This window comes from Scyliorhinus torazame, chromosome 2 (genome assembly GCF_047496885.1).
Source record: "Scyliorhinus torazame isolate Kashiwa2021f chromosome 2, sScyTor2.1, whole genome shotgun sequence".
Taxonomy (NCBI): domain Eukaryota; kingdom Metazoa; phylum Chordata; class Chondrichthyes; order Carcharhiniformes; family Scyliorhinidae; genus Scyliorhinus; species Scyliorhinus torazame.
The window spans coordinates 386096563-386113258 of NC_092708.1; the positions used below are offsets into that span (position 1 = coordinate 386096563).

Genomic DNA, 16696 nt, shown 5'->3' on the forward strand with positions numbered 1-16696 from the left:
GTAGGCTTCAATGAAGTTACTGTGAAAAGCCCCTAGTCGCCACATTCCGGCGCCTGTTCGGGAGGCCGGTACGGGAATTGAACTTGCGCTGCTGGCCTTGCTCTGCATCACAAGCCAGCTATTTAGCCCACTGTGCTAAACCAGCCCCCAACATCATTCGCCCTTCGTAATTATGCGCTCTGCTGTGCCCCCACAAACTCAATTTGTAACCTCCCTAACTGAGCGGCAGTTTCTAAAGGCGGCACCGTAACTGACCTGAATTAGCAGGGATGGTGAGCACTTGCTGTGTCTGTTGCTGCTGAGCCTGATGTTGCTGCTGAGCCTGATGTTGCTGCTGCTGTTGCTGCTGGTGGTGGTGCTGCTGCTGCTGTGCCTGAATTAAAATCTGTTGCTCCTCAGAGTGGAAACCATCAACAGCTTTTGACTGCATTAATTTGTTCTCCCACAGCTGACAGTTCAGGAGGAAAAATAAAATCTAGCGTTAATTTATCCATGAGGAACTTGGCTCAGAGATTCTACTTTGGAGGATCTGACTCAGAAAAGATGCCTTCCATAAGGCCAGTTCAACAATCCCACCCAAAAACATTGCTCGAGGCTCAGTGCAAAAGCACAAATTTTGATGGCAACTCTGAACAAAACCTTTCTTACTCAAGAATAGCAACAGAAAACTATAACGGGAAAACTGACAAAAATATGCGCACTGTAAATGCCGGTAAATCTCTAGTTTCGGGGGGGGGGGGGGGGGGGCACTTGGAGAGAATGCCACATAGAAGATGAGGTAGGTGTTGAATAATTAAATCACCCTTTCCTCAGCTTGGAAGAAAAGCGTGCAAACCATGAAGTTGTGTCAGCAAATCAGTATATACCTAAGGGACTGGGACACAGAAATTTAATTTTAAATCTTCCCGATTTGCAGGGGCGACACGGCAGCGCAGTGTATTAGCACTGCTGCCTCAAGGCGCCGAGGACCCGGGTTCGATCCCAGCCCCGGGTCACTGTCTGTGTGGAGTTTGTACATTCTCCCCGTGTCTGCATGGGTCTCGCCATTACCAACCAAAGGTGTATGCTAGGTGGATTGGCCACGCTAATTTACCCTTAATTGGAAAAAAAAATGGGTACTCTACATTTATTTTTTTAAATCTCGATTTGAAAGAAAGTTATGCATCATTCACACTCATTTGGATAGATCCAATGTTTCATATAGATATAAAGTTGAGGCGAAGAAATTGAAGCTAAGATTTGATTACAGCAGGAGGTGCATTTACAATCCTCACTGGAACTACAATGATGCCACTTAACATATCAGAGTCATCATGCAAGCTTGTGATTAGGATACATCAAAAGTGACCGTTGACATCTTGAGTGCTTTAAATCTGGGAAATAATAGTGAACCCAATGTTTATTTTAGCACAAAAGAATATCTTCTGAAGCCTTTTATAATGTTAAAATAGCCATTGAAACAAATTTGGTAATTGCCAGAAAATCGTACTGTAGCTGCATTCTAGCAGTCACTTTGAATTGCTAAAATAGGATTTAAATTGCTTTGCAGTAGTAATTTGCTGCCATAAAATATATAACCACCAAACAGAAGGCAAAATATAGGGAATCAATTTCACATGTTAGGATTCTGGTGGGGAGTGTTTTGTTCGCCAACATCTAACATGTCAACACACAGTGCTGCCAAGCTGTGAGAACAGATCATCATTAGAATGTAAACTGTGACTAAGTGCAAACAGAGGAGGGTTTTCATTACACATTCATTTTACTGCTTAATTTTTGCTTGAAAATTAGGATTGGGTTTTTAAAAAAACATACCGTTTTTAATTCTATAAGAACTTGTTCATCCACTCCATCATCGAGGAACTGCTCTCGTACGTCATTAATTACATCTTCAATCACTGATCTGTAGAGTTTAGGCTAGAGAAACAAAGAAAAATTAAAGAATTAGAGGTTTAAAATGTGAGAACCAAGATAATTGCCCCCACATTATGCCCTAGTTTACATTTATCATTAATTGCCAGTGAGTGAATTCCATTTTTAATTGTTCCTTTATACAAGGTTTATTTTTAAAGATACCTGTGTACAACAGACCAGCAGGAATGAATTACAATATATAATCTTTATTATTGTCACAAGTGGGCTTACATTAACACTGCAATGAAGTTACTGTGAAAATTCTTTAGTCGCCACACTCCGGCGCCTGCTCAGGTACACTGAGGGAGAATTCATAATGTCCAATTCACCTAACAAGTACGTCTTTCGGGACTTGTGGGAAGAAACCGGAGCCTCCAGAGGAAATCCATGCAGAGAAAGGGAGAACGTGCAGACTTTGCAGCGACCCAAGTGGGAATCGAACCCAGAACCCTGGTACTGTGAAGCAACAGTGCTAACCACTGTGTTACTGTGTCGCAGGGATAGGTTCCCTGCTTGAGTATCATAGAATTTACAGTGCAGAAGGAGACCAGTCAGCCCATCAAGTCTGCACCGGCCCTTGGAAAGAGCACCCTACTCAAGCTCACACCTCCCGCTATCCCCGCAACCCAGTAACCCCACCTAACATTTTTGGACACTAAGGGCAATTAAGCATGGCCGATCCACCTAACCTGCACATCTTTGGACTGTGGGAGGAAACCCACGCAGACACGAGGAGAAAATGCAAACTCCACACAGAGTTATCCAAACTGTACCCGGGTCCCTGGAGCTGTGAGGGAGCAGTGCTAATCAATGGCTTACCCCTTATTCTTAGGCTGTGACCCCTAGTCTGGACATCCCTAACATCGGGAACATTCTTCTCGTATCTAGCCTGTCCAGTCCCATCAGGATTTTATCTGTTTCTATGAGATCCCCTCTCATTCTTCTAAACTCCAGTGAGCACAAGCCCAGTCGATTCAGTCTTTCTTCATATGTCTGTCAGTCCTGCTATCACGAGAATTAGTCTGGTGAACCTTCGCTGGATAGCCTCAATATCATGAATGACCTTCCTCAAACTAGGAGACAAAACTGCCCACAATACTCAAGGTGTGGCCTTACCATGGCCTTATACAACTGCAGCAAGACATCCTTACTCCTATACTCAAATCCTCTTGCTATGGGAGCCAGTATGCCATTAGCTTCCCTCACCGCCTGCTGCACCTGCTTGCCAACCTTCAGCGACTGGTCATTGCACTTCCCCTTTTTCTAAACTGCCACCATTCAGATAATAATCGGCCTTCCTGTTTTTGCCATCAAAGTGGATAACCTCACATTTACCCACATTACCGCATTTGGCAAGTATTTGCCCACTCAGCCAGCCTGTCCAAGTCACCCTGCAGCCTATTTGCATCCCCCTCAAAGCACACACTACTACCCAGCTGGGTGTTGTCTGCAAATTTGGAGGTATTGCATGCAATTCCTTTGTCCAAATCATTAATGTATATTGTGAACAGTTGGGGTCCCAGCGCTGAACTCTGCAGTACCCCACTAGTCATTGCCAGCCACTCTGAAAAAGGCCAGTTTATTCCCACTCTGTTTTCTGTCTGCCAACCAGTTCTCTATCCATGTCAATACATTACACCCAATACCATGAGCTTTAATTTTGCTCACTAAGGTCTTGTGTGGGGCTTTGTCAAAATACTTTTGAAAGTCCAGATACACAACATCCACTGGTTCACCCTTGTCCTCTCTACTGGTCACATCCTCAAAAAATTCCAGAAGATTTGTTAAGCATGATCATGATTTCCCTGTAGTGAGTCCATGCTGACTTGGACCAATCCTGTCCCCACTTTCAAAATGTTGTTATTTCATCCTTAATAATTGACTCCAGCATTTTCCCCACCACCGATGTCAGGCTAGCCGGTTGATAATTCCCTGTTTTCTCTCTCCCTACTTTTTTAAGAAGTGGGGTTGCATTAGCTACCCTCGAATCCCTTGGAACTCTTCCAGACTCCATAGAATACTGGAAAATGATCACCACTATGTCCACTATTTCTGAGGCCCATTCCTTAAGTACTCTGGGATGCAGAGCATCTGGCCCTGAGGACTTATCGGGTTTTAATCCCATTAATTTCCCCAATTCAATTTCCTGACTAATAAGGATTTCCTTCAGTTTCTCCTTCATGCTAGACCCTCTGTCCTCTAGTATTTCCGGATGGTTATTAGTGTCCTCCTTCGTGAAGACACATCCAAAGTATGGACTGCCATCTCTTTGCTGCCCATTGTGAATTCATGGATTCTAACTGTTAAGAAACCTACGTTTGTCTTCAACAGTCTTTTTCTCTTCGCATATCTATAGAAACTTTTGTAGTCAGTTTTTATGTTTTCTGCAAGCGTAGTCTCATATTCTACTTTCCCCTTCCGAATTAAACCCTTTTGTCCTCCTCTGCTGAATTTTAAATTTTTTTCCAGTCCCCAGGCTTGCTGCTTTCTCTGGCCAATTTATATGCAGGGAAGCACTGGAAAATGAGACAAGAAGTTTCAGATTTTGGAAGAAATGGTGGACGAAAAATTCCTTTTGAGCTCGAGACCAGAGTCAGTTACTAACTTATAGCTGACTCCAAATTTTTTATTTTGTAATTTAAATTTAGAGTACCCAATTATTTATTTTTTACCAATTAAGGGGCAATTTAGCGTGGCCAATCCACCTCCCCTGCACATCTTTGAAACCCACGCAGACACGGGGAGAATGTGCAAACTCCACACGGACAGTGACCCAGGGCTGGGATTCGAACCCGGGTCCTCGGCGCTTTAGGCAGCAATGCTAACCACTGTGCCACCCTAGCTGACTCCAAATTAAAAGACTATGCTGCTGTAACTATGATACCACACTAAAATATATATCGAAAGTCCACGAGGCTGTTGTCAGCATTCTGGATTGGATTGGATTGGATTTGTTTATTGTCACGTGTACCGAGGTACAGTGAAAAGTATTTTTCTGCGAGCAGCTCAACAGATCATTAAGTACATGCGAAGAAAAAGGAATAAAAGAAGATACATAATAGGGCAACACAAGGTATACAATGTAACTACATAAGCACCGGCATCGGATGAAGCATACAGGGTGTAGTGTTAATGAGGTCAGTCCATAAGAGGGTAATTTAGGAGTCCGGTAACAGCAGGGAAGAAGCTGTTTTTGAGTCTGTTCTCAGACTTCTGTATCTCCTGCCCGATGGAAGAAGTTGGAAGAGTGAGTAAGCCGGGTGGGAAGGGTCTTTGATTATGCTGCCTGCTTTCCCTAGGCAGCGGGAGGTGTAAATGGAGTCAATGGATGGGAGGCAGGTTCGTGTGATGGACTGGGCGGTGTTCACAACTCTCTGAAGTTCCTTGCGGTCCTGGGCCAAGCAGCTGCCATACCAGGCTGTGAGGCAGCTAGATAGGATGCTTTCTATGGTGTATCTGCAAAGTTGGTAAGAGTTAATATGGACATGCGGAATTTCCTTAGTTTCCTGAGGAAGTATAGGCACTGTTGTGCTTTCTTGGTGGTAGCGTTGATGTGGGTGGACCAGGACAGATTTTTGGAGATGTGCACTCCTAGGAATTTGAAACTGCTAACCATCTCCACCTCAACCCGTTGATGCTGACAGGGGTGTGTACAGTACTTTGCTTCCTGAAGTCAATGACCAGCTCTTCAGCTTTGCTGGCATTGAGGGAGAGATTGTTGTCGCCGCACCACTCCACTAGGTTCTCTATCTCCCTCCTGTATTCTGACTCGTCGTTATTTGAGATCCGGCCCACTATTGTCGTGTCGTCAGCAAACTTGTAGATGGAGTTGGAATCAAATTTTGCCACGCAGTCGTATGTGTACAGGGAGTAGAGTAAAGGGCTAAGTACGCAGGCTTGCAGGCCCAGGTATTGAGGACTATTGTGGAGGAGGTGTTGTTGTTCATTCTTACTGATTGTGGTCTGTTGGTCAGAAAATCGAGGATCCAGTTGCAGAATGGGGAGCCAAGCCCTGGGTTTTGGAGCTTTGATATGAGCTTGGCTGGGATTATTGTGTTGAAGGCGGAACTGTAGTCAATAAATAGGAGTCTGATGTTGGAGTCCTTGTTGTCGAGATGCTCTAGGGATGGGTGTAGGGCCAGGGAAATGGCATCTGCTGTGGACCGGCTGCAACGGTATGCGAACTGCAGTGGATCAAGGCGTTCTGGAAGTATGGAGGTGATGCGCTTCATGATAAACCTCTCGAAGCACTTCATTACGACTGAAGTCAGGGCCACCGAACGGTAGTCATTGAGGCACATTGCCTGGTTCTTCTTTGGCACCGGTATGATGGTGGTCTTCTTGAAGCAGGTGGGAACCTCGGAGTGGAGTAGGGACAGGTTAAAGATGTCCGCGAACACCTCTGCCAGCTGGTACGCGCAGGCTCTGAGTGCACGACCGGGCCCGTCGCCTTCCGAAGATTCACTTTCAGGAAGGCCGATCTGACTTCGGAAGCTGTGATGGTGGGTATGGGTGAATTATGGGCTGCTGGAGCACTCGACAGCAGATTGTTGGTTACCTGCTTGAACTGAGCATAGAATGCATTGAGTTCATCGGGGAGGGGTGCACTGCTGCCGGAGATACTGCTCAGCTTCGCTTTGTAGCCCGTTATGTTGTTTAGTCCTTGCCACAACTGCTGAGAGTCTGTCTGTGACTCTAGCTTGGTTTGATATTCTCTCTTGGCATCTCGGATGGCTTTGCGAAGGTCGTACCTGGATTTCTTGTGTAGGTCAGGGTCGTCTGACTTTAATGCCTCAGGCAGCACGGCTGCATAGTGGTTAGCACAATTGCTTCACAGCTCCAGGGTCCCAGGTTCGATTCCCGGCTTGGTCACTGTCTGTGCGGAGTCTGCACGTTCTCCCCGTGTGCGCGTGGGTTTCCTCCGGGTGCTCCGGTTTCCTCCCACAGTCCAAAGATGTGCAGGTTAGGTGGATTGGCCATGCTAAATTGCCCTTAGTGTCCAAAATTGCCCTTAGTGTTGGTTGAGTGGGGTTACTGGGTTATGGGGATAGGGTGGTGTGGGCTTGGGTAGGGTGCTCTTTCCAAGAGCCGGTGCAGACTCGACGGGCCGAATGGCCTCCTTCTGCACTGTAAATTCTATGATCCATCCTTCAGTAGGGAGTCAACCTCGCGATTGAGTCATGGTTTCTGGTTGGGGAACATACGTGCTGCCTTCTTTGGCATGCAGTCGTCCACACATTTGCTGATGAAGTCTGTGACGGTGATGGCATACTCATTTAAGTTGGCCGCTGAGCTCTTAAATATGGACCAGTCCACTGTCTCTAAGCAGTCGAGTAAGAGCTCTTCAGTTTCCTCGGACCAGCACTGCACGACCTTCTTAGCTGGATTCTCCCGCTTGAGTTTCTGCTTGTATGCCGGGAGAAGGAGCACCGTCTTATGGTCTGATTTCCCAAAGTGCGGTCGGGGAATGGAACGGTAGATGCCCTTGATTTTTGAGTAGCCGTGTTGTCGCCCCTGGTGGGACAGGAGATGTGCTGGCGGAATTTTGGCAGTGCACTCTTGAGGTTGGCCTTGTTGAAGTCTCCGGCCACAATGAACAAGGCCTCCGGGTGTTCTGTTTCGTAGTTGTTTATAACTGTGTACAGTTCGTCCAGCGCCTTCCTCACTTCTGCCAGGGGTGGGATGTAGACCGCTGTGATAATGGCTGAAGTGAACTCACATGGAAAATAGTATGGACGGCACTTCACGGTCAGGTATTCCAGGTCCGGGGAGCAGTAGGTCGCCAGGGTCGCCACATCCAAGCACCAGGCGGAGTTGATGAGGAGGCACACCCCTCCACCCTTTGCTTTGCCTGCATCTCCCAGGAGTATCCAGTACTGAGTAAAACAAACATTTAGTTGCTAATGCCCTTCGCAACGACCTACATGAGAGAGGTTGGATTTTCCATTTTCACACAGATGAAGACGGCACAAAGGAACTGGCCTAATAGGGGCATTGCCCTCTCCTCCTATCAACCTGATTGGTGTGAGATTGTGAGGACGAAACAACGAACAAAGAACAAAGAAATGTACAGCACAGGAACAGACCCTTCGGCCCTCCAAGCCTGTGCCCGTTTGAACTAAAATCTTCTACACTTCCTGGGTCCATATCCCTCTATTCCCATCATATTCATGTATTTGTCAAGATGCCCCTTAAATGTCACTATCGCCCCTGCTTCCACCACCTCCTCCGGCAGCGAGTTCCAGGCACTCACTACCCTCTGTGTAAAAAAACTTGCCTCGTACATCTTCTCTAAACCTATGCCCCCTAGTAATTGACCCCTCTACCCTGGAAAAAGCCTCTGACCCACTCTGTCTATGCCCCTCATAATTTTGTAGACCTCTATCAGGTCGCCCCTCAACCTCCGTTGTTCCAGGCTCCCCTTTCACATTAAAGGTAAGTGAACGCGGCATGGGCCGCGAAGGCCGGCCGGCATGGGCCGCGAAGGCTGGCCGGCATGTGCCGCGAAGGCTGGCAAAAATGGGTCCGGGGGGGGGGGGGGGGGGGGGGGGGGAGAGACTTTTGAAAACACTGCCATAGGTCATCTTCATGAAGGGCATGGCATATGCATTGGCTTTCTTCACTGTACAGGTTCCACCACAAACAGATTTCTCTCCCCTCCTGCGGGTGCAAGTGTTTGCTTCCTTAAATTCCAGACTCTCCACTATAACCCTATATATAGGAGGCTAGGCTCGGAATGCCAAAAGGCCATTTGACCACCTGAGACTGCACTCAAACTTATTCACAGCTAATTCACATGCTGTCATCTTCCAGCAGGATACTCTGTATAGCACTGTATCTACAATAAAGTGGAGCAGAAGTCTAACTCTTTTATTCGTTCCCTGGCCCAGGGATACTGAAACCAAATGTATACCCCTCCCCCACATCCTAGCTCAGATTTGCCAAGATTGATGTGTGACTGAAGATGTACTTTGCCAAGAACCCACAACTCTGAAGTAACTCTGGGGTTGCACTGAATTAATAGTTACCACTGTTTTCTAGAGTGATAAAGGACCAACTTCTAACAGGAGCATTGTCTGCAAATAGTTGAAGAGAGGATGAATTGTCTGCAGCAAGTGAGTGGAGTTTATAATACTGATTTCCGTTTTCTCAAAGTTCAACTGAAAGAAACTTTGCTTCATCCATAATTTATCAGGATGATGTGGCCTACTATTGAGTGGTCAGGAAGAACAAGGAGGAATAATTTATCAGTCACAGAGGACAGCCTAAAGAGCAGCAAGTGCACTGGCGAGATTCAAACAAGGAATCTGAATGAAGATGAGCATAGAGCTAAGTGGCAACAATGCATTTAGGGCCATCAAGCGAGGCAAAAGAGGTTAGGCATAGAGTAGTGAACAGAAACTACAGATGGGTCAAGGATGGTTTTTAATGAAGACATGGGGAAGTAAAATAATTTGAAGAAAAAGTATAGCAGCCAGAAGTAGGAAGGCATTAAGGTTTGCATGTGGGCCAGAGGTCCTTGAACGGTCAAGACTTTGGTGGGTTTGGAGAAGAAGGGAGAGCAAACAAATTAAACCCAGGATTCCCAATGTGTATGACAATTGTATTAGTAACACTTCTATTCTGGTTTTGAGTGACTGGATCTGGTTTGTTTTAATTGCCTCGATACATTGACTAGACATTGACGTGACATTTGTAATATTATTCTCTGATGTCTCTGTGCTAAATGGATTTCATTCATCCCATATTTTTCAGTCCTACAATTTTACAATTTAACTGTAACATTTATCAGTGTTAAATCTAACTTGCTGTGCAATTAGATGAGCATTGATTGTATCCCATAAGATATTTTATTTTTCCCCACAGAGCTGTTCAGACCAACGTCTTAAAAAATACTCAATGTCATTCCATTGCTAAATATCAGAATAATATGTGCCATCCTTAGGACCTCAAATATAACTCCTGGATTAACTCAACTCCAAGATTAACTATCTCCATTGCCATTTCCTGAAGAGTTATATCGGGGCTCTGTTATTTGAATTACTGAAACTACTTTTCAACAGATTATGCTAATCTTTTGGAGCAGCACGGTGGCACAGTGGTTAGCACTGCTACCTCACAACGCCAGGGACCCAGGTTCGATTCCGACCTCGAGCGACTGTCTGTGTGGAGTTTGCACATTCTCCCTGCGTCTACGTGGGTTTCCTCCGGGTGCTCCGGTTTCCTCCCACAGTCCAAAGATGTGCAGGTTAAGTGGATTTCCCTGTTGGGTGGGGTTGCAGGAATAGGACTGGGGATTGGGCCTAGGTAGGGTAGTCCTTTGAAGGGTCGGTACAGACTCATTGTGCCGAATGGCCCCCTTCTGCACTGTATTCTATGATGAGGATTCACAGATTTTAAAATAATCTGACTACATCTGGGCTTTTGTCTACTGCCTTCATCCATGAAGAATTAATTCAGTATCTATTTAACACTACCTAACACATTTCGAACCATAGAATGCCTATAGTGCAGACGAAGGCCAATCAGCCCATTGAGTCTGCACTGGCACTCTTGAAAGAGCACCCGACTAGTCCCATCCTATCTTCGTAACCCCATCTAACCTGCACATCTTTGGATACAAATGGGCAATTTAGAATGGCCAATCCACCTAACCTGCACATCTTTGGACTGTGGGAGGAAACCGGAGCACCCGGAGGAAACCCATACAGACACGGGGAGATTGTGCAAAAGCCACACAGATGGTCACCCAAGGCCGGGAATTGAACCCTGGTCCCTGGCAATGTGAGGCAACACTGCTAACCACTGTGTCACCCTCTCCTGTTAACACTCCAGCTTCTTCCTGTTATCTGCAAGCTGCCTTAATCCTATCCTCTTGCTTCTTTGAATTATCCTGAACTCTCTTTCCTAATCACTTTCTTCACCGCAGTTTTGCTGCACCTATTAAAACAGATCCCTTTGATACTGACAGAAATCTACTTTTCTTATAGGTAATAAAAGTTCAAAGGAAGAAATGATTTAATGACATTATACTATTAAAAGTCATATATTAACCATGACAGCATGGGAGAGCATGGGAAAAGATCAGATAAAGAAGTCAGTTTGAAAACTGACCAAACACTACAAGGCCACGTTGCAGAGTAAACTCACTGTTATTACTGGGCAAAGATCCCACTTCTAGAAAACATGGTGGGAAACAGGTGGTTTGATCACTCCATATTATGGAAACATATAGAAATTCTCTCATGCCACATTACCTCTTAAAACTTGATAGACAGACATTTCGGTCAAATTAGATGAATTATAATTATTTTAACCCAATCACAGTCACAAAGGGGACAGAACCTTAAACATTATGATTTCCTTATGAGACCGGGAGAGAACCTTTCTCGCTCTCTCTCCGAAATCTTTGACCTAACCTTTGAAACTATTCTTTACTTTGCTTTGCAAACAGCTATTTCCTTTCGTTTCATTTGTATTGTGCATTTTGATCTGAAGAAATTACCACAAACTGAATTGTATTTTGAATTCAACTCAATCATCTGTATTTGCATTGGACAAACAAACTTTCTAGATTCTGTACTCGCATAAAAATTGACTTCATCAGTAGACTTTAAAACTGACACAAATAAAGCTATACTTTACTTCACCCAAGAAGCTCAGTCTCAAGTTCTGTCACTTAATATATAGTGCGGCAACACATAAATATATTAACAAAGTACAGATCCATCAGATACCCACAATGGCTCATTATCCAGCATGTAACTGAGTTATACGGTAGCACAGTGGTTAGCACAGTTGCTTCACAGCTCCAGGGTTCCAGAATCTATTCCCGGCTTGGATCACTGTCTGTACGTTATCCCTGTGTCTGAGTGGGTTTCCTCCGGGTGCTCTGGTTTCCTCCCACAGTCCAAAGATGTGCAGGTTAGGTGGATTGGCCATGATAAATTGCCCTTTGTGTCCAATAAGGGGTAGGTGGGGTTACTGGGATAGGGTGGAGGCGTGGACTTAAGTAGGATGCTCTTTCCAAGAGACTCGATGGGTCGAATGGCCTCCTTCTGCACTGTAGATTCTATACAGGTCAGGAAGTTCTACGATTCATGCTGAACTTTACGAATGTTGGATGTGCTACAATTGACCTCAACATACCTGGGAGTAACAGGGTTTCTATTGATTGAAATCCAGTAAGCCCTGCTGAAAGGAGATTAGTGGACAGGATTCTCTTTTGCTGCACCACCCTGGACAATCAACTAGCCAGCCAACATGCATCCAAACTTAGTATGACCAGGAGAGATACTAGAGGAATGAGATCAAGGAAGTATACGTCACCAGAACAAATTCAGCAGGAGAAGAGGCTGAAAACTGGGTAGAGAGGGGTAATATATCTATAAATCATTTAAAAAAAAGATTGGATTGCATAACAAAAGCTTTTTCATCCATTGTGAGCCAGAAATGCAACTAAAGCTCAAGTCACATTCAGTGTAATCACCTCAGGTAGCTCAGCATTTACCCATCTTGTCTGCCAAAGACAAAGCAATTCCCCTAGCTTGTAACATGCTGTCTGTCACATGCAGCACCAACTCGCCTCACAGAAAGTATTGGCAAATCTAGCAAACCAGTGCTTCACAATTAATATTCAGCATGTAAATTGGTGCAAATCTTGATGTGCTGCTCCCATCTAGTGACAGAAAGTCAGCATTGCAACTGGCTAAAACAATAACCACACTGACCAATCCAATATCCAGATGGGAAATTGTTCAAATAGCCAATGAGCAGTGACAGGTATCCAACCGTCCCACACAATTGAGATACCTTATCACAATATACACAGAGGTGATGCTCTCTCCATTTTACAGCAGTCTAGACTTTTCTTCTTTCAGACTATGTTTGCTGCAAGATAACTGTATTCCCAAACAGACTGGAACTCATCATGTTATCACCTGCAATAGCATGTATTTAATTTATGTTAATCAAGGTGTAGATCATTAGTGCTGGGAAATGAAATATTTTAGTCAGCACATATCAGCATGTTCTCCCTACTCTGCCCCAAGCCAAAAAACACTTACAAATATGCAATGGATATTCTGCTCCATGTAGAAACTCCAGAACACTCGAGTCCTTCACAACCACATGTGCAGGACTTGTTGCGAGCTGGGAGCTTTGGGGTTTGAGCAGCAGCTGGTGTCACTGCGGTGCATTTGAGGGGCTGAGAGCTACATGGGAATGGGTGACCGTCAAGACAGTCAAACAGGACCAGGATAGGTAGTGCAGGAGCCCCTTAACTGAATCGATATTCAGTGAGGGTGGTGATTCTTCCAGGAAGTACAGACATAGCACGTCAATGGCACCACAGGTGGCTCAGGAGAAAAGTTGGGAAAGTAAGTAATTTGGGATTCCATAGTTAGGGTACAAGGCATGTGCTGCCTTGTTTCCACTCCAACTTTTGTGCTTGGCTTGCTGCAGCGATGCAATAAAATTCAACCCTGATTGTTCAAATTGACCCTTTAGTTTACAGCTTTCCGAACTCCACACAGAATCAACAATTTTAGGTTGCAACCTCTGCCCCTATTCTGTTCCCCATCTTTGCTGGAAATTTTTCACATTTCGCTCATTTCTTTCTCTGCTTTCAGGCAGCAGATATTCATGATCCTGCCATTCACACTCCGTCGAGACATATTGTTTGTTTCTATACAAGTCCTATTACCTCTATTTACCAATGCACCACAAAACCTTCAACGATTTAATTGCTTTTTCCCTCCACTCCATCACAGACCTCCCCCTCTGTCCATTTTCCCACCCTTCCCTCTCACTCGCTCAAAACCTATTACGTTTCTAACTTTGCCCAGTTTCTACGAGTGATAGTAGGCCTGAAACATAAACTCTAGTTTCTCTCTTCACAGATGCTGCAAGATGTAATGAGCATTTTCTGTTTTATTGGAGATCCTCTGTACCTACATTATTTTACTTTTGTATTGCAGTGGTGGTTAATGGTTCCTTATTAGACTAGAGGAAGACATACAGTGGGTTCCACAGGAATCAGAACTAGGACCCACTGCTTTTCTTAATATATATTTATGGCCTAGACTTGAGCGTGCAGGCCACAATTTCACAATTTCCAGATGATACAAAACTTGTGAACCGTGAGAAGGATAGTTATAGATTGCAAGCAGACATAACCAATCTGTTGGCATGGTCGCCACATGGTAGATGAAATTTAATGCAGGAGTTGTGGAGACCTGGGGGTATATGTGCACAAATCAATGGAAGGTGACAGGGAAAGTTGAGTCAGGGTTAAAAAGACATATGGGATTCTGGGCCTTATAAATTGAGGCATAGAGTACAAAAACAAGGGAGTTATGATGAACCTTTATAAAATACTGGTTCAGCCTCAACTGGAGTGTCCAGTTCTGCGCACCGCACTTTGGGAAAGGTGTAAAGGCTTTAGAGAGAGTACAGAAAATATTCATAAGATTGGTTTCAAAGACGAGGAACTTCAGTTAAATGGACAGATTGCAGAAGCTGCGGCCATAGGTTTGATACAGTTGTTCAAAATCATCAAGGGTCTAGACAGAGTGGATTAAGAGATACTGATTCCATTGGCCGAAAGATCTAGAGCCAGAAGATGAATAGCAAAAGAATCAAATATGAGACAAGTGAAAACCTTAATTCACAACGAGCGATTAGGATTTAGAGTGCATTGTGAGTGTGGCAGAGGCAGGTTCATTTGTAGTTTTCAAAAGAGAAATGGCCAATTTTCCAAAGAAAAGAAATTGCAAGACTATGGGGAGAAGACCGGGCAGTGGGGTGAGCCGAGTTGCTCTTACAGAGAGCTGGCATGATCACAACGAGCAGAATCAATCTCTTTCTGTGCTGTAACTATTTTATGATTTTATAAAACTCAACAGGTCTGGCAGCACCTATGGAAATGAAAAAGAGTTAACATTTGATGCTGTTGACCTTATAATTCCAACATTTATAGTTCTGATAGAACAGGTTTTAAGCAAGAAAAAGGGAGAAGAAAAGAACAACGGCGATAGGTTGGAATATGGGGGAAAAGATGACGCAAGGAAAACTGAGGTGGTAATGGGACACCTCTTCTCTAGCCTCACGCAGTGTCTGGAGGAGGGGGCATTAATGGGTAACTGTAGAATAATTCCCAAATGCTGCCTGTTAATGGTACTGTATTTATATTATTACAGTACACAGATGATGGCCATTGTTTAATTAAGTACTTATAGCACTTATAGAGAGAGACTGCCCCCAAGAGCTGTCAACTTGTTTAATTAAGTACTTGTTTTATTAATGTGGTTAATTCCACAGGTGCTCAAAAAGAGTATAAACAGAAACTACTGGTTGGATGTTAAATACATGGCTTTAAATCAACCCATGCCCCTTTAAGAGGCTATCACTTTAATAAGTTCATCGCGTTTGAATGCTTTCCCAAAAGAATATAAAGAGAGACTGGCTAGAGGGTTTCCTCCCTCCACAAATTACATCGTGATGCAGTTAGGTACGTTTCTGGTACAGTGCCTTTTTAAGAGGTGATTGTTTTGATTTGTGTTAAGATCCCAGTTGATGTTGTAACTGGACGGAAATATCAGAACCCTGGCTCAAAAGACTGTAACTTTTAAAAACATGGAGGAACAGTGTCACGAGACTGCTAAAAGGAGGCGTAGCTCAGGTATAAGCAGTCGGAATCTAGGGATTACCTGGAGGTGTACATGGGGTACACTCAAGAAGGAAATTAGTCGGGCAAATAAGGGTGCATGAGGTAGCTTCGGCTGAGAGAATTAAGGTGAATCCAAAGGTATTCTTTAAGTATATTAAAAGGAAAAAGAACGAGAGAGAGAGAATAAGATCCCTCACGTATCAAAGTGGACAGATATGTGTGTAACCGCAGGAGATGGGTGAGATTCTCAATTAATATTTCTCCTGTCTCTACTGTGGAGAAAGACATGAAGACCTGGGAACTGGGAAGATTAGTGGCAATGTATTGGGGACCTTTCGCATTACATAAAGGTGATGGACGTATTAAAATGTATGAAGGTAGATAAATCTCCTGGCCCTGACCAGGGGCGAAATTCTCCCGAAACGGCGCGATGTCCGCAGACTGGCGCCCAAAACGGCGCCAATCAGACGGGCATCGCGCCACCCCAAAGGTGCGGAATGCTCCGCATCTTTGGGGGCCGAGCCCCAACATTGAGGGGCTAGGCCAGCGCTGGAGGAATTTCCGCCCCGCCAGCTGGCGTAAACGGCCTTTGTTGCCCCGCCAGCTGGCGCGGAAATGACATCTCCGGGCGGCGCATGCGCGGGAGCGTCAGCGGCCGCTGACAGTTTCCCACGCATGCGCAGTGGAGGGAGTCTCTTCTGCCTCCGCCATGGTGGAGACCATGGCGGAGGCGGAGGGGAAAGAGTGCCCCCACGGCACAGGCCCGCCCGCGGATCGGTGGGCCCCGATCGCGGGCCAGGCCACCGTGGGGGCACCCCCCGGGGCCAGATCGCCCCGCGCCCCCCCAGGACCCCGGAGCCCGCCCACGCCGCCTTGTCCCGCCGTTCAAAAGGTGGTTTAATCCACGCTGGCGGGACAGGCAATTTATCGGCGGGACTTCGGCCCATCCGGGCCGGAGAATCCAGCGGGGGGGCCCTCCAACCGGCGCGGCCCGTTCCCGCCCCCGCTGAATATCCGGTGCCAGAGACTTCGGCAACCGGCGGGGGCGGGATTCACGCCAGTCCCCGGCGATTCTCCGGACGCCCCAGGTATATCCAAGGACACTGCGTGAGG

At 45.5% G+C, this 16696-nt stretch overlaps 1 protein-coding gene across 3 annotated transcripts in view; it reads right to left on the reverse strand.

Annotated features, from left to right (window-relative positions):
• Nucleotides 1–16696, reverse strand: part of gtf2a1 (general transcription factor IIA, 1) — a 132618-nt gene that overhangs the window by 48477 nt on the left and 67445 nt on the right. For all 3 annotated transcript variants that reach the window (XM_072493742.1, XM_072493750.1, XM_072493760.1), the window contains exons 2-3: nucleotides 1816–1917; nucleotides 256–448 (exon numbers count right to left, since the gene is read on the reverse strand). In XM_072493742.1, coding sequence (XP_072349843.1) covers nucleotides 256–448; nucleotides 1816–1917 — 295 coding nt within the window. The remainder of the gene's footprint in view (nucleotides 1–255; nucleotides 449–1815; nucleotides 1918–16696) is intronic.